This window comes from Lissotriton vulgaris, unplaced genomic scaffold (assembly GCF_964263255.1).
Source record: "Lissotriton vulgaris unplaced genomic scaffold, aLisVul1.2 SCAFFOLD_3100, whole genome shotgun sequence".
Lineage (NCBI taxonomy): Eukaryota > Metazoa > Chordata > Amphibia > Caudata > Salamandridae > Lissotriton > Lissotriton vulgaris.
Window position 1 is genome coordinate 28,104 of NW_028247153.1, and position 23,014 is coordinate 51,117.

The 23,014-nt window shown below is 48.6% G+C and overlaps 1 protein-coding gene across 1 annotated transcript in view; it reads left to right on the forward strand.

The window, feature by feature from the left end:
* Positions 1-23,014, forward strand: part of LOC147665620 (T-lymphocyte activation antigen CD86-like) — a 155,052-nt gene that overhangs the window by 16,854 nt on the left and 115,184 nt on the right. Inside the window, exon 2 of the mRNA XM_086949639.1 lies at positions 17,556-17,900. Coding sequence (XP_086805765.1) covers positions 17,556-17,900 — 345 coding nt within the window. The remainder of the gene's footprint in view (positions 1-17,555; positions 17,901-23,014) is intronic.

Here is a 23,014-nt window from a genome sequence, read left to right on the forward strand (position 1 = left end):
TTATGTCCTGCATCCATGAGGGGTTAAGTTTGGAAGTGTGTTTCCTACCCCTCATCATGCAAAAAGGAACCTCTCCTGGGGCATAGTTCTACGTTGTGCGATAAGCCCAAACAAGATAGGAAATGGTGGTATCCACATTTAATCTGTTGACCCCAGCCATTCGGAAAACCCAGTTAATAATGATTCACCATCTCTACAATTCCATTTGCCTGGGGATTGTACAAAGCAGTGCAGGTATGTCTGACACCACATGACAATAGAAAATCCCGATTTATTTCAGACATGAGTTACGTCCCATTATCGTTGATTAAGACAACTGGTTAACATTATTCTCTAAAATCATCTCAAAACACTGCTATAGTTGCTCTGGTAGTGATCTCAGACCAAATTTCACAACCACCCACCTTGAGTGGACATCCACCATCACCATGGCGAAGTTTCAACTCCACCCCAAACCTGACATGGGCCCAATGAAGGGCTTCCAAGATCACAAATGCCACCTAAGTCAGATTGCTCACCAAATCTTAACCTCTTCTCACTCTCATCATACTCAGAACACCTTGTAACCCATTCAACTACATCATGGTCTTTAGTTGGCCACCAGAACCCTTTACTCAACCTTATTTTTCTGACAGTTTGTCCAAGATGCCCCTCATGTGCAATGTCAAAAAGCCTTTTGTACACCTCACCAGAGGGTATTTCTTTGTCACCCCGCATGCCCATCTTGTCTTTAATTACTGAACGTTCATTCAAAACTTTGCCATATGGCTGCAAAGGAAGAGACAATGTTCTCCCCCTCCTGCCACCTTTCTTTATCACAATGACCTCTTTCAACACCTCATCATTATTCATACCAACAGTCCTTTCTGCTTCAGTTAGAACACCTCTACACCATTGAACAATGTCTCCCACACTTGCCACTGCACCTTCATGTTCAATGTGAATAATTCCCTCCTTCTCCACAAATCTCCAGGAAAAGTGGCATGCGTGAGAAACAATTGGCTTGAATATTCTTCCAGCCCGGTATGTGTTCAATGTAATAATCATACTACTGTAAGTGCAAGGCCAGCCTGGCAATTTTTGCTAAACCCTTTCCAGTAAAATAAAATCCATACTTGTAAAGCGTGAATTAATCACCCTTACGGGTCTCAAGGCGCTGGGGGCTCTCATGGAAATTAAGTGAACTATTGCCGAGAGTCACATGGTGCTGAGCTGAGCTGCCGTTGGAGCCGGGGGTCGAAACGTGAACCCTGTGCTCTGAAGTCAGACGCCCTCGCCGCTGCACCACACCTCTCTGCAGGGGCGGCTGGTCCATAGGGGCGTCGGGGCAGCGCCCCACTAGGCAGATTCAACAAGCAAAATGAAAAGGGGGGGCCCTTGGCCCCCCCGCCCGCATGGCGGCGCGGCGACCGCCTCCTCCTCCTCCGTGCTTCTCGGTGGTGGGGCGTGCCCTCCTGGGCGCGCCCCACCACCGATTGGTTGGCGCCCTCCCTGACCCGGATGGCATTGTAGGACATCCGGGTCGGGGGACGGGCCGCAGGAGGGGCTGGGTGGGGGGCGTAGCACCCCCATTGGGCCCCTCGTGGATAAAGAAGCGGGGAGCGCCCAGGAGACCCTCTTGTTCCCTGGACGCTCCCCCACATCGTGTCGTGCCCCTCGCTCGTGTCGTGACCATAGGTCGTCGTATTTATTAGGTATGGGGCATGCGGTAAGGTCATGACCGGTGAGCAGCTATTTTAAGGTCTGAGGGGGCGGGCATCATCCTATGGAGGTTCCCGCCCAGGGGGAGGAGGCCATTGGCCCCTCCTAGAACTTCAGGGGCAAGGTAACTGGTGCTTCAAAGGAGCGCGGGTTGGAGTAGTCATGCTTTCCTTAGGCTGGTAGCCACCCCGCGCGCGCATACTTATGACGTCACCGGATGGCGCAGAGTAAGGGCCCTCCTTTAGTGAGTAAATGGAGTTCACGGCGTGGACCGGGTAATTACCAGGCCCGGCTGCGCATGCGCACATCTCTAGGTGAGGCGCAGCTAGTAGGACCTGACACCGGTTAGCGACCTTGTCATATGGCCAGAAATGTAGTATACAAAAATCTAGATGAGGATGTTAGATTCGGTTAGGAAACAATCTGTATTAGAGTTTCTGTTAAGGTTAGTCTCTCAAACTTGTTGACAATATTGCATCTAATGTCCTGCTGATTTTTGTATAAATTGTTTACCATGCAATTAAAATTTATTAATTTTATATCTTAATAAATACGGCCGGGGGGTCTTGCGACCTCCCGCCTTCCAAAGATAACCATGTTTCATGTTCATGTGTCCGGGGTTTGGTGTGGTCATATGGGAGGGGGCGGCAGCCAGTCGCTGACCATGCTGCCCACGGACAGTAGGAAATGTAAACAGACGGCAGACGAAATTCGTCTGTTTACATTTCCTGCCTGTGCTGGCAGCTGCTTCACAGATTCAACTGCGCATGAGCACAGTCAGTCGTCATTCCACTACAAACGTGCACCAGGCGAGAGCAGCAGGAGTCCAGCAGACTCCGACTGCGCATCTGCAAGGGGCGCTTTTAATTTCAGCCCCCCCCGCTCCATTGACATTACATTAGGCATGCTGCGCATGCCTAATGTAGTACAGGAGCCTGAAGATAGGATCCTGCACGGGCAGTGACGAATGGCCGCCCCATGCCCTGTCAACAGGCAGGATACAGTTGAGTAGCTGCCCTTGAGTCACATCCAGTCTCATGATTTGCCACTTGCCATGAGAGGACTCGGAGACGGGATGCGCGGCGGGACCGGCAGAGGAGATTCCTCACCCTGGTAAGTTTATTTGTTTGTAAAAATGTAATTAAATACACCCCCCCCCCCTCGCGCGTACCGCCCGGATTCATGCCGGCCGTGACTCTCTACACATTTGTGGTGACTGAAAGGAACACGTCAGAAACAATTTGAAGTTATCTACTCTGCCACCAGATCCATTATTTTAATCCTGCCATAATGTTTTCAAAAATTACTACTGCAGAAGTAATGTGTGCTGTGCTTACACTTCGTGAAGTTCTTGTATTGGAAACGCCGGAGGGTCTTCCTTATCGTGACAGAATCTCAGTGTGATGGATTCAGCGTCCTAGAGTGTGTTCAGTTGAACAAACGTCTGGATGTTTTTACAATGTTTACAGGAATGTCATTTACGTGCCTGAAAACTAAATCAAGTCCCCCTAAGTCAGTTGTTTTGGGGGACTTGTTGGATGGATGGGTGGATGGATGGATGGATGCCTGAATGATGTATGGATGGATGCTTGCATGATGGGTGGATGCATGATGGATGGATAGATGCATGCATGAATGAATGATGTATGGATGCAGGATGGGTGGGTGGATGGATGGGTGGATGAATGAATGATGTATGGATGCATGCATACATGATGGGCGGATGCATGATGGATGGATGGGTGGATGCATGAATGAATGATGTATGCAGGGTGGGTAGGTGGGTGGATGGCTGGATGCATGGATGCATGCATGATGGGTGGATGCATGATGGATGGATGGGTGGATGGGTGGGTGCATGAATGATGTATGGATGCAGGATGGGTGGGTGGATGTATGGGTGGATGTATGAATGATGTATGGATGCAGGATGGGTGGGTGGATGGATGGGTGGATGCATGCATGAATGATGTATCTCAGGGATCTCAGATCACGCTCTAGCCTGGTTAAAATCATTCTTGGCTGACCGATCTCAGACCGTCGCTCTGGGCCCTTTTCACTCAAAAGAGAAAACGATTCTCTCAGGTGTCCCGCAGGGTTCGATCCTAAGCCCCCTCCTTTTCAACATCTACCTTATTCCCCTTTTGTCCCTGATTGAATCCTTTGGAATCCCTGTAACCTCCTACGCCGATGACACCCAGCTCATCGTGCCTCTGGATGGTAGTTCCACCACCGCAGAACTCAACCTTAAAAACTGCCTAACGAAAGTCTTCCACTGGATGAATGCAAATCATTTGAAGTGTAACTCAAATAAAACTGAGATTCTCCCAATCGGCAAGAATACCCCCTTCTGCCCAGCCCTCTGGTGGCCTGACGACTCTATCGCCCCCCCCCAAACTGTAACTACGGCTAGGAACTTGGGCGTCATCTTTGACTCAGATCTTTCATTCGACCACCATGTTAAGACTGTAGCCGGCAAATGCTTCGGGACAATAAGATCCCTAAGAAAGTTCTTTAATTTCCTCCCTCTCGACGCCAGAAAGAGCGTAACAGTGGCCCTTATAATCTCCCGATTGGATTATTGCAACGGCCTACTGGCTGGGACAAAAAAGAGCACTCTCGCTAAACTCCAGAGCGTGTTAAATACAGCTGCTCGACTTGTACTCAAACTGCCCCGGAGAGCTTCCACCTCCGCAGCTCTTCGCTTCTTACACTGGCTACCTCTCCACAAGAGAATTTTATTTAAGATTCTTATCATCGCCTTCAGATCCTTCAACAATTCCGGCCCAAAATACCTCCTCAAACGCTTTCCCCACTACATCCCCAAGCGATCTCTCCGTTCGGCACAGGACAACCTCATCCTGCCTGCAAAATACAATCTGAAGACGAAAGGAGGTAAAACCGTGAGCCACCTAGCCACCAAGGCATGGAACAATTTGCCCAAACACCTTAGGCAAATAACACAAGAAAAACCTTTTAGAAAGGCTCTGAAGACCTGGATCTTCAGCCTTCCCGACGATCTCACTAAAGCAGCCATCTAATCCCGCTCTGTCCCCTACCGGCCATCAAGAACACTTAGCGCCAAGATGCTCCCTCCGGAGCGAATGCCGCGCTTTACAAATAACCCCACAAATACAAATACACAAAATGTATGGATGGATGCATGCATGATGGGTGGATGCATGATGGATGGATGGGTGGATGGATGGATGGGTGGGTGCATGAATGAATGATGTATGGATGCAGGATGGTCGGGTGGATGGATGGGTGGATGCATGAATGATGTATGGATGCATGCATACATGATGGGCGGATGCATGATGGATGGATGGGTGGATGCATGAATGAATGATGTATGCAGGGTGGGTGGATGCATGGATGCATGGATGCATGCATGATGGGTGGATGCATGATGGGTGGATGGGTGGATGGGTGGGTGCATGAATGATGTATGGATGCAGGATGGGTGGGTGGATGTATGGGTGGATGTATGAATGATGTATGGATGCATGCATGCATGATGGGTGGATGCATGATGGATGGATGGATGGGTGGATGCATGAATGATGTATGGATGGTGGGTGGGTGGATAGATGGGTGGATGCATGAATGATGTATGGATGGATGCAAGGTGGTTCGGGCTCGCTCACTGCGCTCAATCGCTGCGGTGCAATATGCAAATTAGTTTACGCCGCACCACTTTCAAATGTCACCAGCCACCCCTGCCTCTCTGTACATCCAGGTGACACTATTTTCAGAAGAGGTTTGTGATTGGTGCGTAATGTGCTGTGGAAACCCCAAACTTGTTTGGAAATACTCAATGCCCTACACTGCTGCCTGAGTATCTCTTTCAATGACTGCATAATGTCACTCAGTAGATGTTAATGAGCATGAGGCAAAGGCAACAGTGTTTTCGGTGGAACCATGTGTTTGAGTAAGTACTGCATCAATGCCTGTGGCACTCGCATCAACCATAATTGTGGTTTTCTTTTTATTATCAAAAGGCACCATAATATTAGCTTTGCACACTTCCGCCTTAATTTATAAAAAAACAATTGTGTTGCTCACACCCCCTACTAAAACTCGCTCCCTTCCTCGACAATACTAGAAACAAGCATTTACAATGCAATGGTTTCGCCTTTTGAAAAGTTTGAGCTATTGGCATTGTAAATGACAGAATTTGTATTTATGTGTTGGTTTTGAAAACAGATAAATAAATGGCATTGTCATTTACAATGCCAATAGTTTAATCTCTGGCAAATGCCACACAAAAACACACAGATTCACACACACACACCCACACAGACCCCCACACACACACACAGACCCACACAGACCCACACACACAGAGCGAGCCACACGCAGAGAGAGCCACACGTAGAGAGAGCCACACACACCCACCCAGAGCCACACACACCCACCCAGAGCCACACACACCCACCCAGAGCCACACACCCACCCAGAGCCACACACACCCACCCAAAGCCACACACACCCACCCAAAGCCACACACACCCACCCAAAGCCACACACACACTCAGGAGAGCAAGCACAGCGCAGGGGTGGCAATGCCAGCACTTGACTGGCTCCTGCCTGCAGCTTCCGCGGCAGTGCCCAGCTCGCACCCCCAATTCACCAGGATGTCTTTCTAGCTGTCGAAATAAGTCAACTTAACATCTCAAGAAACATGACATTGATGAACAGCAGCCGGTGAGCTGCATGCTGCAAGAGTCCGAACCCCTTGAGTGTAACTCAGCCTTTCATCGTCCAAGGGGCGATAACATGAGTAACGCCGACTGGCAATAGCAAGCATAATTTAAGCGCCAGGAGAAATACGAGGCTCGGACTCCGGAAGTGCTCCACATTAACATTATGTGTGGTTGTTTACCAAAAGGACACATTTCATTTGCTCAGTGACTAAACCCACGCAACCAACTCTTCCTGCGGTATGAGCGGAAGCGCGTCATTGGGTGCCTGTCCGTGCCATAGGTGCGCGGGCAGAGGTCAAGTTCAAGTTCAAGTTCAAGAATTTATATAGCGCACTATTCACCCAGAGGGTCTCAAGGCGCATGGGGAGGGGGGATTAATATTTATTGAATAGCCAGGTTTTAAGTTCTTTTCTGAAGGAGATGTGATTCTGTGTAAGGCGGAGGTGAGTGGGGAGTGAGTTCCAGGTCTTGGCCGCCAAGTAGGAGAAGGATCTACCTCCCATCGTGGATCTTTGGATGCGCGGAACTGCGGCGAGACCTTGATTGGAGGATCTTAGTTGGCGGGTGGGTGTGTAGAAGGATAGTCGAGTGTTGAGGCATTCGGGCCCTAGTTTGTAGAGGGCCTTGTGTGCGTGGGTGAGGAGACGGACTGTTATTCTCTTGTTGACTGGAAGCCAGTGGAGGTCTTTCAGGTGGCCGGTAATGTGATCTTGGCGAGGGATGTCCAAAATGAGTCTCGCTGATGCGTTTTGGATGCGTTGGAGTTTTTTCTGTAATTTGGCTGTAATTCCGGCGTAGAGGGTGTTTCCGTAGTCTAGTCGACTCGTAACCAGTGCGTGGGTGACGGTCTTTCTTGTTTCGGCGGGGATCCAATGGAAGATTTTTTTGAGCATACAAAGTACGTTGAAGCAGGAGGATGAGACGGCGTTGACTTGTCTGGTCATCGAGAGTGAGGAGTCTAGTATGAAGCTAAGGTTACGTGCGTAGTCTGTGGGTATGGGTGCTGAGCCCAGATCCGAAGGCCACCATGAGTCGTCCCAGGCAGAGGGGGATCATCCTAGGATGAGCACTTCCGTTTTGTCTGAGTTAAGTTTTAGGCGGCTGTTTTTCATCCATACGGCTACTTCTTTCATGCCTTCGTGAAGATTGGTTTTGGCGGTGTTGGGGTCTTTGGTGAGGGAAAGGATCAGCAGGGTGTCGTCAGCGTAGGAGATGATGTTAAGGTTGTGTTGACGCGCGATGGAAGCGAGTGGACTCATGTAAACGTTGAAGAGGGTGGGACTGAGTGATGATCCTTGTGGTACACCGCAGATGACTTCGGTGGCCTCTGATTTGAACGGGGGAAGTCGGACTCTCTGAGTTCTCCCAGCTAGGAACGAGATGATCCAGTCCAAGGCTTTTCCTTTTATGCCGATGTTGCTGAGGCGTTGTATGAGGGTGCTGTGACAGACAGTGTCGAAGGCGGCGGAAAGGTCGAGTAGAATGAGGGCCACTGTTTCTCCGTTGTCCAGTAGTGTTCGGATGTCGTCTGTTGCTGCGATGAGGGCGGTTTCGGTGCTGTGTTTGGCTCGAAAGCCGGACTGTGAGGGATCGAGGGAGTTGTTGGATTCGAGGAAGGCGGCGAGTTGGCTATTGACGGCTTTCTCAATGACTTTGGCCGGGAATGGGAGGAGGGATATGGGGCGGTAGTTTTTAAGTTCAGAGGGTTCTGCAGTGGGTTTCTTCAGGAGGGCGCTGACTTCGGCATGTTTCCAGCTTTCTGGGAAGGTAGCAGAGTTGAAGGAGCAGTTGATGACATCTCGAAGATGGGGTGCGATGATGGAGTCAGCTTTGTTGAAGATGTGGTGGGGGCATGGGTCGGTTGGCGAGCCAGAATGGATGGAGTTCATTAGGCGGATGGTGTCTTCAGTGGTGATTGGGTTCCAGGCGCTGAGGTTGTTAGAGGGCGGTTTAGGTTCTGAGGGGGGTGGAGAGGATTGTTTGTTGGAGCTGTTTTCAAAACTGTTATGTATGTCTGGAATTTTGTTGTAGAAGAAGGAGGATAACGAATCGCAGAGGTCTTGGGAGGGAGTGATGTCGTTTGAGGCTGCGGTGGGGTTGGTGAATTCTTTGACGATGTTGAATAGTTCCTTGCTGTTATGGGCGTTGTTGTCGAGTCGATTCTTGAATGCTGATTTCTTGGTGGATCGAATCAGCTGGTGGTGTTTGCGGGTGGCTGCCTTGAAGGTGGTCATGTTGTTGGTGGTTGGGTTTTTTCTCTATGTTTTCTCGAGAGTACGGCATAGCTTCTTGGAATTCTTAAGGTCATCGTTGAACCAGGGGGCCTTTTTGCTGTCTTGTTTGATGTGATGGTTTTTCAAGGGTGCTAATTTGTCAGCGCTGTGAGTGATCCATTGTTTGAATTTGATGGCCGCTTGGTTTGGGTCCGAAGAGAGGGCGGGTGGGTTTTGGTTGAGCGATGTGAGGAGTTGGTCGGTGGTGATTTTGTTCCATTTTCTTCGGGGAATCAGTTGTGGGGGGTTGTGGGTCGAGGTGGTTTCGTAGCTGAAGTGAATACAACTGTGGTCCGTCCAATGAAGAGCTGTGGTGTGATCAAAGGAGATGTGTTTGCTGGAGGTGAAGATTGGGTCGAGCGTATGTCCGGCTACATGGGTGGGGGTGTCAACAAGTTGTTTGAGGCCGAGATTGCCAGGTTGTCAAGAAGGGTGGTGGTGTTGCTGTCATTTTTCTTTTCCAGGTGGAAGTTGAGGTCTCCTAGTAGAAAGTAGTTCTCGGAGGCGAGGGCATGTGGACTGATGAAGTCAGTGATGTCTTCGCTGAATTGTTTACGGGTTCCTGGAGGCCTGTAGATGAGGGTGCCTCTGAGTGTGGTCCTAGGGTCGGTGTGGATCTGGAAGTGGAGGTGTTCTGCGGTTGTAAGGATATCGTCGGACCTGGTCGTGATTTTGATGGTGTTCTTATGGACGATGGCGATGCCTCCTCCTGTTTGGACGGTGCGGTCTTTTCGGATGATCTTATAGTTGTCCGGGATGGCTATGGCGATGTCGGGTGTTGATGATGCGTTCATCCATGTTTCAGTAAGGAAGGCGACGTCCGGAGATATAGTGTCCAGTCGATCCCAGAGTTCAGAGGCGTGTCTGTGGACCAAGCGGGTGTTTAGCAGGATGCACTTCAGGTGGTAGGAGTCGGATTTGTTTTGGGGTTAGTGGATTTGGTATGGGTCTTGATGCTGGTAAATTTGCAGGAGTGGCAGGTGAAGGGACCGTGGGTACGTCCTGGGGCAGCTTCGTAGCATTGCGGTGTGCGTCCGGGGTTAAGGGCTAGGAGGGTGGCGGCGTCATATGTTATGCGGGTGGAGTGGGGTTTGCGTGGACCAGGGGGTCTGGCGCTGGGCGCGGGCCAGGCGCGGACGGGCGTAGACGGGCTTACCTTTTGCACACCTTTGGCGCGACCGCTGAGCGTGAATGCTGCGCGCAGATGCATCTGTCATAAGTCTTGCCAAACCTTTTTCCCTCTTCTATTCCTCTGCTATCCTTGAAATTACTTTCATATTTCATTATACTAATTCAACACTAATCTTCTATGGTTCCCGGAGTAGCGTGCTACTCGCTGAAAAAGAGCTTTGACGCCTCGTCAGGGGTAGTAAGCGCTATATAAATGCAATTACAATACAATACAATACCCCAATCTATTATGTGCAGTGAAATATGCCTTTTACTCATGTTTCACATTTGAAATTGTATTTACATAGCGCTTAGTACCCTTGATGAGGCGAATTACAACTTGGAGCTATGTCGTTGGTTTAATACGGAAGGGTCACACTCTCCCAAAGTTTGTTCCGCTGCAGCAGGGGCAACAGCTTTCACCACCAAACAATAACCCAGAGATTAGTAAACTCTATACAAATCCAAATATAATACACCACAAGGAGAAAGTAAAAGCCAAGTGGCCAGTGTAATCTCTCACAATTACCTACATCCCCACACAGCCCAAACTTGGTTCTAGATAGAGCATCCCTTGTTTAAGAGAATAATGCAATGTACTCTCCGTAAAGAAATCGGTTTGTTTCTTGGTGCTGAGGCAATATTGTATCCAAAAAGGGCCACTAGGGCTTTCATTTGTGGTCTATTGGGAGACCAGGAATGCCTCTCAGTGTGGGTGGGTTTCAATTTGTGTCAACTGCAGAGCTCTGTGCTCCATTCAGTGGTCTGCTGTGTTTTTTTTTTATTTACCTGTGCTTCACCAGTTTTTGAGGTGGGGCATGAAGCAATCTACCAGTACGGTCCAGAATTATAGTTGCAAAAGCTTTCACTAGTGAGAACTAAAATGGAGGAGTGAGGATGAAGGGATGAGAAAGGCAAATCAAAAGGCACAGAAAGTATGGAGAGATACCAAAGTAACCAGCGAAAGGAGAGCACAGAAGGGCGAGAGAAGGTTGAACAGGTATGAGAAAACGCTACTAAGGAGAGTGAACCAAATAGGGAAATGACAGGTGAAAAGAGAATGAAAGGAAGAGAAGGAAAAGCAATGGGGGAAAAGCAGACAGAAGAGTGTACAAGAGCCTATTATGAAAGTAAGGTATTAAGAAAGAGATACACATCGGTAATGTTCATTTCAATGCTTTATGTTTTTACCTCGGCCAAGTGAAAGAAGCAAATATAATAATACCAGGGCGCACCTGAACATTGCTTATGCTGGCATTACTCAGGTATATGAAGTTGCACTCTTCTACCATTTGCCAAGGTTTGCGCCATACTCTTGTACTGCTAGAAAACATTACCTACACCTCCTTATACTACTGCTCTATCAATGGGGTTACTAGAGTTTTAGAGGAAAACACCAGAGTGCAGGCCGTGATGGTTTGATTTTTTTTGCTTTTCCTGCTTGAAAACTTCTTGCATGTAGTCTTCTTGTAGGGAAGAAACTCCGTTAGTGAAATGGGTCTAAAACTAAGATCAAAACATCAAAAGTGGGCTCGGCACGCGTATACATGGGACAATTCACACAAATACATGGATTGGTGAGTGAGCGAAGTTCGCGGAAATCATAAACATTTGCCCCACCCGGAAGTACACTGCACGTGAGATTATTTCCCTCGACCAACTAAGGCACTGTACCAAACTAAAAGCTCCGAATCAATTGCGCCACTGTATCCGCAGCTCAAAGTTGCGCTCACCTGCATGGTTTCCTCCTCGCGCATCGCCGGGACAGACAGGGAAAAGGCGGGCAGGAAGGGAGGGGAGCAGGCGGGCAGTACAACACGCCGACGGAAGCCCACAGGAGACAACCTACTTGGTACAATGTCGGATTCAGCGCGCGCGGCCTATGGAGAATGCACGCAAATGTGATACCTCTGCTGCCCTTCAGCACCGCCCCCGTGTTCCCGCGCGAGTGTAAGGATCGAATTTAGCCCCCCGCCTCCTCCCCGCAGACGGCACCTTGGTCCGCACGCGCTCAAGAGTATTGTAATAACAATGTCAATTTGCGATTCGGGGGTGTGTTTTTTGCCCTCTCCCCTTCCCATTGGCTGGAAGGTAAAATTCCAGCCAATGGGAAGAGGAGAGGGCGGGACTTAAAAAAAGACCCAGAAACGCTCCCGAATCGCGTCAAGGCGGGCTCTGAACTGAGTGACGCTCCTCTCCTCCAATGGCTGGCCAGCATTTACGAGGCCAGCCAATGGAGAAGAGGGGCGTGTTCAGGCCCCCATACTACTAACAAAAGATTTCAGCTCCGCCCACTGCTTACGCAGTGCGACGGTAGCCGAAACCTAAAAAGCACAGTTGCTCTTTATCCCTAGCCGATGGTGCAGCTCTGGTTACAGACAACAAATCCTTCTTAGATTTGACACTCTCAGAGGATAACGTGTGTCCTAAGTATCCACTCTCTTTCACCAAAAATGCACACTTTTCTATTCTCAAGGTCAAGCCAGATTTAGAAAGATGGTCTAATACCATTTTCAAGTGCACATTATGACTCTTGACTGGTTTTCCAAAAATCAAAATGTCTTCCTGAGGTTAGATGACATTGTCCAAACCCTTAAATACCTCACTCAGCATCCAGTGGAAGGGAAGACACTAGCTGCTGAAACCAATCTAAACGGCATTCGGGTGAATTTATAAGTGCCTTCCATGGTGATAAACACTGTTAAGGACTTGGACCTATCATGGAGGCTTATTGGATGGTAAGCATGCATAAGGTTAAGTTTGGAAAAGAGCCTTCCTCCTCTGAGTAGCAAAATAAGTTTGTTGATATTGGGAAGTGGAAAATTGTCAGTCACAATGTTCTGATTTAACCCCCTTAGATCCACACAGAACTTCAGCTTACAATCCTTCTAATGTGGGTTGACGACTGGGGAGATTTAATTGGAGGTCTGAATGGGCTTAATGACACCACTTCCAAGCACGTCAACCAATAACTTCCTTACCTCCTCCCTCACTGAAATTGGTATCCTCCTTACTTTGTGTTGCATGCGGACTGCTCCTTGCTTCAAGTTAATTTCTTGGACATAACCATGCAAATTCACGCAACTCTTCTCTGAAAAACGTATTTCTTGTTATCACACAATGTTATCACAATGTTCTATAGCGCAACAGCTACTCCAGAAGGAGTGTCCCGGCGCTTTGGCGAAGAAGTCCTTCGGGGGTGGCAACATAACTGAAAACCGTAAGGAAAGGCGGGGGGCCTATCTGGTGAAGAGCCAAGTTTTTAAAGCCTTTCTGAAAGACATAAGGCTGGAGATCTGTCTAAGAGAAAGGGGAAGCTCGTTCCAGGCACGAGGAGCCAAGTGGTGAAAAGAGCGGCCACCTTGTCTGGCGCGTTTAATGGCCGGAACAACCATTTTAGACAGAGAGGCAGACCGTAAGGCTCTGTTAGGCTTGTAAAAAACAAGACGTTTCCTGATGTAGCTAGGGCCAATGTCATGAAGGGCTTTGAAAGTCAGCGTCAGACTTTTAAAAAGGACCCTCTTGGCTATAGGAAGCCAGTGTAGTTCTTTTAACAAGTCTGAGGCACTAGCGCGTCTGGGGAGCCCGTAAATAGCCCGGGCAGCTGAATTTTGGACTACTTGAAGTCTCCTCACAAGGTATTTGGGGAGACCTAGGTAAAGGGCATTTGCGTAGTCTAATCTAGACCCAACAAGTGCTTGAACAATGACCCTTCGATGATTGATTGAGATCAAAGGGAGAAATTTTCTGAGCATCCGAAGGATGCCGAAACATTTCCCCGAGAGGCAAGATATTTGAGGCCCAAAAGTTAAATCATTGTCAACAGTGATTCCTAGATTTTTAGCTTTGACACTTGCATTTGCAGGTGGAAACAAGTCTTGCGGCCACCAGCTTTTCCAATTTGGTTCAGTGGCGCAGCCAGAGAAAAGCAGCTCCGACTTGTCGGAGTTGCATTTTAAGCCGTGCCCTCTGAACCAACCAAAGACTGCCTCTAAGCAGCTTCTGATGCGAGTCCCATCAAACACCTCATTCTTGTCATATGTGAACAAGAGCTGGGTGTCGTCGGCGTAGGACACGATCTGAGCGCCGAAAGACTCCGCCACCTCTGCAAGGGGGGCCAGAAAGATGTTAAAGAGCAGGGGGCTAAGAATAGACCCCTGCGGGACCCCTACTTCCAGAGGTGCCATAACTGCGGAGTGTCTTCCCTGCAAAATATCCTCTAGTGTTGTATCTTCAACCGCCATGACTAGGGTAGATGCACATGAATTATGATAAAATGCAGGTCATATTGATGATACCACCACAGAATGGGAGGACCTGACTCAGCAACATACACCATGCCTCTTATACACCGTTCCTTGAATGTGACATTTGTATGCAATAACCAATTAATGTGAATTTGCTCAACTTGATAGCCACCCGGGTTGATATCTTTAGGTAGCATGCGTACATTTGACCACTTTCTCAACATTTCTTTCTGAGTGATAGTGTGAAGTGACCCGGAATCTACCATTTATTCCACAACCTTTTTTTCAATGGAAAATTCTGCCTCAGGTCTAAAAGATCTGCCTGAAGTCTCAACTTCGCCTGCCTCCCCTGTGACACAGAACACTCTGTCAGTGAGAACAGCACAACCCTCTCCAGACATTTCATCCATTACCATTGCCACTTTTACCCGGTTGTTGTCTTTAACACTGCACTTTTGGGCAAAATGCCCCTTACGCCCGCACCCCCTACAATAAAAACACATGCTTTTTATGCGGTTGGAAAGGTTGACAATCTCATATCCAGCCTGTACTAATGTACTACCTGACATGGGCAATTGCAAGACTGACACACTCAGCCCATTTATGGTGAACCACAGATTTGTACATATTGGACGGGCATATTTGAAAACTATAAGGTTTGTGTTACAATTAATTTCCTTTTGATGTACTGTACAAGCACTATTTTTCACTGACCACCTAGGGAGAACCTATTTTTTTAACGTAATCAATTGTATGACTCATGCAATTTTTTGACACTGCGGATTGAAATCCATTATGTAATCATTAAATTCATGTCAGTTTTAATGTTTGTATCGATCAGACCCCCATGTTTTTCCTCATTTCAAAAGAGATAGAGTTGTGAAGTTGAATTTGGGACAAACTGGATAATTCATTCTTATTCTATCTGACAGAACATATTGTGTTTGTATTGCCCAGGTTCTGAGGAAAACAAGGTTATCCAGTGGTTATTTAAAGAGTATTTATGAACACGGGTGCAAAAGCAAAGAAGCTGTCAGAAGGTGCACTCAAAGTGCACCATAAAAAGGTGATGTAGTGTCAGTGCACCCCCAGAGGCAGCATTCTGGAGGGGGTCCCAAGGGCCCCCCAAACATTCCCCTGCAAGCAGGTGCAGCCACTCACTGCACCCGCCCATAAAGGGATCGCTAATCCCTGAGGGCAGTGCGTTCTCTGTAATAGGGCACACATTCCCTGTTTGCACACTACACACCTATTTAAAGGTGGAGCAAGGCGCAAACAGGAAAAGTGTGCTCATTGTGTTATCAGGGCTCAGAGATCCACTCACCAATAGATCTAAGGCATGAGCAAGAACCAGGATTCAGTATCTCCAGGGTTCAGTTTCTCCAATATACAGACTTCACATCCAAAACAGAGCCACTATGTTCCAGGGGCGGCTCTTCTATTTGGGCGGGGAGCCCCGCCCACTGCTTTCTCGCAGTGCAAGAAGCAGAAACATAAAATGGCATTTTAAATACCATTTTATGTTTCTGCTTCTCGTGCTGCGAGAAAGCAGAAGACAGGTATGCCTGGTTGGGGGAGGGTGGGTCAGGGAGGAGTGACTTGCACCACTCTGAGTACCCTGACTGTTTGTTCAGCCCTGGGGCCGACCAAAGCAGTCATGCGCACTCTACATTTTCTGCATGCAGCCTACATAGAGAAAATGGCCTCCCTACAGGTGCCCTGTTGGACGCTGTCCGGGACTCCACACCAATCACAACGCTGCCATTGCAGCGTTGTGATTGACTTACAGGAGAGGAGGGAGAATGTCTATTCCTGTTTCATTTCAGGAGCAGGAAAACGCGGGACCCGGCCCAACATAAGAGAGCTAGACCCGAAGGTCAGGGGAAAAGGGCATTCCTTGATATACGGCAGACAGATGAATATACAAACTGCCTTGAAGAGGACAGATGACGTAGGCCCGTGAGCTCTAAAAAGATCCGGTAGGAAGCGGAACTGGGCCAGGATCACTCAGAAGTCTTGGGTGCCGAGACATTCTCCCTATCAGAGGAAAAATATCAATGGCGTGCCCAAAATTGGAGAGTAAATTAGATATCTGCAGGAACGCCAGAACCAGAGTGAAAAAACGGTACGCAGGAAAAAAAGAAGCACAAAAAACCCTGGAAGGCGTCCGTGATGAAAACCAACGAGTTTGATCTCCCAGGGAACTATATCACTGGCGTGGACAGGGTGGTGCCAGGCCATCTGAATAACACTGACCTGAGCTACCAAGGAATACTTGGAAACCAGGACACAAGTCAAGGGTACATATGGGTGGACAGCGTTCACCCACTATTTTCCAGAGGCTGCGCGGGCCCCGGTCAGGTAATTTTTCTTTTTATTTTAACCCCTCATTGTAACACCTGTGGCCCCCACCCACCCCCCACCCGCAAGTATGGAGAGCCACGACTGCTATGTTCCCGAAGCAAATCACTAGTCAGATCCCCAAGTCCTTTAAACAAAGCATCACTGGCTCAACTTTCAAAAAGGTGCCACAGATTTGATCTAATTGGGCCACTCATATCTGCCCTGACAAAGACCACTCTCAATGCAACTTACATGTGTGTTTTTGGCGCGAAGCACAGATTCCATTGACCAAAGAGTTAGCCATATCTGTGTAGCACTTATGACTTTCTGTGTACATGAGAAACATTTGTATGCAGTTCTGGAGACATTGTTCTGCCACTGATAAGATGTTAATTTGCAAAGATTGAAACATTTCTGTGTCCCAAAAGAGATTTTTTTTTCAAGGGAAAATGGGCACCTTGTAGAATTATGTTGACATCAGCGGGGAAAACCCTGTTTTTATCGGTGCCTGGAGAGGTTTAAATTCACGGAGGGCAGAAAATTAAATTGACAGTAGACAAAAAATGTTGTGCCACATAATACACAATTGTTCATCTAGTAAGAGTCCTTCTATGTGCCAACGTAAAGGCAATCCTGCATAGCAGAGAGACCTTTATGGGTATGATTTGCCTCTGCATTAAGGATTTCACTGTGGCAAACGTGTCCTGTTGGAAATACACTTTCTCCCAGCTCTTGTCCTTCCACAATGTAGTTCATTTACATCTTCTGTTCCTGGACTAGTTCAAACAGGATTACTCATCTAATCAAATTTTTACATGTGCTTATTATAAATGCATACATCTTGTTCCATGCAACACCACCATGAATAATTTTCTGGCTTTGGTGGGCTATCTGATTACCAAAATGTGAACCTATCCCAAACACTTTGTATCCTCTTTAAACAGCATTCTCACATTTAATTAATCCAGTAGCCAATTTGTGATCTTACTTTGGAACTGTTTCTACACTGAATGCAGCACACGACTCATGGTCCGCTGGGTACCACAATGAACCTTGATTTCCTATAAAGTATGTCATATAAAGTATGTCATCATGTTTTCTTTCTTTTAAAGGAGTTACTGCCATCAATGGAATGACCGTGCTCAGAGAAGATACTGCATTGCTCCCTTGTAAATTTAATGCAAAGACAACTGTCAATGGTACCAAGGTGGTCTACTGGCAGAAGGAAGTTTCCTCTTCACTGGAGGTTGTTCTGGAGGCACACAATGGCCAAGAGAAGCCCCAGCATCAGGACCCAAAGTATGTGAACCGCACTAAACTGGACTCAGATGGTTCATCGCTGATCCTTCAGCATGTTAGGGTACAAGATGAGGGGACCTACCAATGCATCGTGAGCGAAAAACCTCAGAATCATCTGTACAAGATCCATGATTACACTCTTCAGCTGAAAGTCATTGGTAGGAAAAAAGTAATTTTATAAGTTATTCTCTGTCTTTGTTTTTTCTTCAAACTGTTGGTTGTCCGAGCTCAAGTTTATGATAAAACATGCAGAGAAACAGTCTGCATATTATGGGCAGTTAGAGTGCCTGATTGACTATAATTAAATTACTACATGTCCTGACTTGTGAGCATCTGAGCTTCCGCAAAGATTTAACTATGTTGTAGAAAACGAGGGTGAAATTTGTGGGAGCAGGCGGGAACGAAACCGCTCTCATGATTTCTTTTCATCCAGTGTGACACTGTACTTGTGTCGCCTCCTGGAAGGCCACTTCACGCTTTGACTACGCCTTTTGTAAATATATACTACAGGGACACTACAATCTGTACCTTCCTGTGGAGGAGATATTTCAATATAATATCTCATCCAAATTCGCAATGATTCAGACAGAAATGAGAGATTAAAGCACTAGACCCTGCCCAGGTGTAGAAACAGCGAAGGTCCCTTGATCTGGGCAGCATGGATTCCAATCGGCCACAGCGCCATACGAGTATATTGAAGGATGAACAGTGCCAGCACCGGGATTGATTTGCTAAAAACATAGACGGTCCTATCATGAGGGCCTGTCCTAGATCAGCGCGCTTGTTTTATGCGCCTGCAGAGTGCAAACTGCATTCATTTAGCACAATATGTTTCTGATCTAGAACATTATTTTTGGAAGCCCAGCTCAGAAATGTAGAGAGGCAAATCCTGCTCACTGTTTCCGAGCTGTACTGTCTGAAAATCAAGCTCTAGCTCCGATAATTATTGAGTTAAAAAATAATTCATTTTAGGCTGCAAGCTGATAAAAACAGGCACTTGGCCCTGCACTGAGCACTGAATGGCCTAGGGGCTGCATGAAGGCTCAGGACACAGAAAAACCAACTCCGTACAAGAGGGCCTTAAGGTATTACACCATTCCCCAGTGGTGCTGTAATTTACTGAGGAAGGCGGGCGGTCAAATAAAATAAAAAAATTAAAAACGAAATGCAAAACACTTACTGGATCCTGTCGACCTCCTCGCACTCCGACCTCTTCTGCAGGGACTGCAGTGCAGGCCCAACAAACTCCCTCAACCAGTCCTGGTCTGTGTAGGGGCCTGTAGGCCTCGCGCAGCGCCCCAGTCGCAGCGCGATTAATGATGACCCCAGGACACACTCTTAGTCTCCGCGTGGTCCGGACTAGTCCCGTGACCACGCCTTTCTTTATTTATAGTCCACGCGGCCGTGACGTATCACGGTCGCGCTAACGCACGGCTACGTGCGCAAACACTTGACCACATACCAGCGGTCTTCAAACATTACACTCCTTTCAACCTTTATTAAATCAAAAGAGAAAAAAGGGGAACAACTACAACGGTAGTCTGTCTCAAAGTCACATGGTTAACCAGGGGCAGGTGATAAATCAAAACGGCCGGCAGGCCTGTTACCAGTCTGATGATCAGGTACCACAGTCTTAGCCCAAGGCAAAGTCCGCCAGCTGCGAAGAGGGCACGGGGTTTCTTCTCAGCCCATAGCCAGCAGTTTCCCCTCGGAACAGGACCCTATGAGGGGTGTCTTGTCTGGCTGGAGTTGGTGATAGCCCGTCAACGGAGGGGTGGAGGCTATCTGCATCTGATCTCCTGGGATCCTGAGCGTTCGCCGCAGTTCTTTCCTCGGGGCCTTCTTGCGCACTCCTTGGGGAGCTGATGCCGGACGCCGAGGGGCTTGAGGAGGTACTGTCCTGGTCTTGCTGTTCTCCAATCGGGATGGCCGCTCGCTTGAAGAATGATGCGTTGCGTGTGACGCTCTTGCCGTCGCGCTGGGCAGTCACCATCGTGCCCGACCGGCGAGTGACTGTCCATAGACGGGGCTCAAATGGGAGTCTGAACTTGCTCCCGGGGAACCGGTCCCTCACGTAGACCCAGTCTCTTTCCTCTATGGGTGATTGCCTGGCCCGGCGTCTAAAACTGGCGTACTCATTCGAGCGTCTTCTGTTCCGCAGTGCCCGCTGAGGGTCTGCCTCGTTCGGGGTCCAGGTGCAGTGATGAGGGATGGTGTCTCGGACAATTCTGCCCATTGCCGAGGGTCCCGGGGCGGTAGTAGTTGTGCGGTGAGGATTTAGCCTGTATTTCCTCAGGAATGTATACAGAGCTCTCTCGACTGGTGTTCCTTCTGCCTGAGCGATCCTGATGACTTTGTTGAGGGTCCTCATGAACCGCTCCACCTCGTCATTGGCTTGGGGCCATCTGGGGGTGATCTTCCTGTGTTGAATCCCCCATTCCTGGAGGTAGTCGGCAAACTCTTGACTTTGGAACGGTGGTCCGTTGTCCATCTTTATTTGTTCAAAGATGCCATGTGTGGTGATTATCTTTTCCAGCTTGGCAGTCACCTCCCTGGCGGTCAAAGATGTTATTATTTCGACTTCGGGATATCTCGTCAGATCGTCGATGACGACGAGCATGTAGCGGCCGTCCGGAAGGTGTCCGAAGTCGGCGCTTACTCGTTCCCATGGCTTCGTCGGATCATCTTCAGTGATTACCGGGGCCGGAGGCTCGGGTGGACCTGCCGCTTGGCACCAGTGGCATCCTTTTACCAGGTGTTCGACCTTTTCATCCATCTCCGGGAACCAGACTTTTGCTCTGAGCCTGCTTTTCGTTTTCACGATCCCTTGGTGGCCGCGATGGGCCAGCTCGACGGCCTGTTGTGTTAGACTCACTGGCATTACAATTCGGGGTCCGCGAAGAAGGCACCCTTGGGCATCCACCGATAGTTCATTCTTCACCCTGATGATCGCTTCTCGGGCCTTCCTTGCCTCCGGAGTTCTCTGACCTAGGGAAGTCTAGAGTGATTTCCAGTCACTGTTTCGGGACGCCTCTATTGCCAGCTGGAGGACCTCGTCATTTCGGGTCGCTTCCACAATCAGGTCAATGCTCATGGGAAGGGGTCGTGAACGCTCCCGGATGATCATTATATACTCTTCCGTTTCTTCTGCATCTTCCCTTTCCTGTGTGGTTGCCGCTCGGGGATGGCGGGAGAGGTAGTCGGCCGGGTTGTTTGCACCGGGCTTGAACTCCAGCCTATCGTCATACTCTGGGAGCTGTAAGATCCACTTTTCGATTCTAGGGGGAGGCTTGGAGACTGATCCCCGAAATAGGGGAAGCAGCGGCTTATGATCGGTGGATACAGTGAAAGGATGTCCATAGACGTACACGTAAAAGTGCCGGCAGGCCAAGTGGATTGCGATGGTGGATTGCGATGGCCTCCCTTTCAATTTGAGAATATCGCTGTTCGGTATCTGTTTGGGAGCGGCTTGCATAGGCTATAGGCACCCAGTCCTCTCCATTTTGGCTCTGTGTCAGTACCGCCCCTAGTCCATACGGGCTGGCGTCAACTGCGATGTTAGTTGTTTTGGTGGGGTCGAAGTACGACAGAGTGGTGCTGGCGGACAGGGCAGCTTTGGTGTTCTGGAACACCAGCTCTTGCTCTTTTCCCCAGTGCCATGGGGTGGTGGAGTTCGTGAGTTCCCTTAGTGGTCTTGTGAGGTTGGAGAGGTCCGGGAGGAACCGCCCGCAGAAATTCACCATTCAGAGAAAACTCAGCACTTCTGACGTGTTGGTCGGGGCGGGAGCTGCTTGCACGTCTTTCACCTTTTCAGGGTCTGGCACTACTCCCTTGTCGGAGAAGGTGTATCCGAAGAAGCTGATGGTGTTCTGTAGGAACTGACACTTCTCTTTGTGTAGTGTAAGGCCTGAGTCTCTGATGCTTTGCAGCACACTCCTGAGCCTCCGGTGGTGTTCTTCCACGGTGTCGGCGTATATCAGCAGGTCGTCGCTGACATTGAGGACTCCTATTATTCCGCTCAGTACCTCTCGAATTGTGTTTTGGAACACTTCCGCTGCGCTTGATACCCCAAAGTTGAGCCTCCGATAGCGTCGGAGTCCAACGTGAGTGGAGAAGGTGGTGATATATCAAGAGTCCGGGTGCAGGGGCAGTTGGTGATATCCTGACCTCAGATCCACTTTGGAAAACCACTGCGCTCCGTTCAACTCTCCCAGGATGTCGTCTATCGTGGGCGTCAGGTGTCTTTCTCTTTTGACTGCGGCGTTGGGCAGGCGCATGTCGACGCAGATGCGCACCTGCCCTGGCTGATTGAGTTTTCGAGCCACCACGATTGGCGATACCCAGGGGGTGGTTCCACTGACTTTCTCGATTATTCTGCTTTTCGAGGTTCTCCAACTCCTGTTCCACCTTCTTTCTTTTTTTTTTTTTTTTGAAAACCTTTATTTATCAAATGCACAGTACACAGCGTCTGCCTACAACCCAATCGGGCCGGCCGCTATGACAATAAAGCGAATTATCAACCACTTTGCGCTGCGGAAAAGGCCATAAGTCGATTCATTAGTGTAGTGGCATAAAACATCATATAAAGGATAACGAAGGTTCAATTTTGTAATTTTGTCGAAAGTCAAACAAACAACAGAAACACTCACATGGTAAAAACAATGTCTAGTTCATGGGAGGGGAGGAAAAGGGGGAAATCAATATATAAGAATGAAATCAGTTCTTCAAGGGGGATGGAGACAGTGAAAGGGAATGTTAAAAAGGAATGGATGCTAACCTAAGGGAACGTCAATTACGGGGATGAGGGAATGGTCTCAGTGTAATCAAGTGGTGGTGTACAGATGTCTCCACGGTATTCGTTCCATTGTGCCCAGATTCTACCCCATTTCTTAGGACAACCTCGAGCCTCATAAACTGTCTTTTCCCGAAACATGCACCAATCCATGTTATCTTTCCAGGCACTTATTCCAGGTGGTCTGTGGGAGCCCCAGAGTTGCGCTATGTCCCTCTTGGCAATCATGTTGCCCAGGGTGATCCAGAAGGTCTGAGCGGCCGTACAATCCGTAGGCTCCCACACATTAAGCAGGCAGCGCCTCGCCTCAGGAAGGAGGGGGACCCCAGTGACTCACCCCATCATGTCATGCACCCTAGACCAAAAAGCGGAAATAACCGGACATTCCCACAGAACATGAAGAAAGGTGCCGTTCATACCACAGCCACGCCTACACAATCCATCAGTTGAGAGCCCCATCCGTACCAGACGCATACCAGT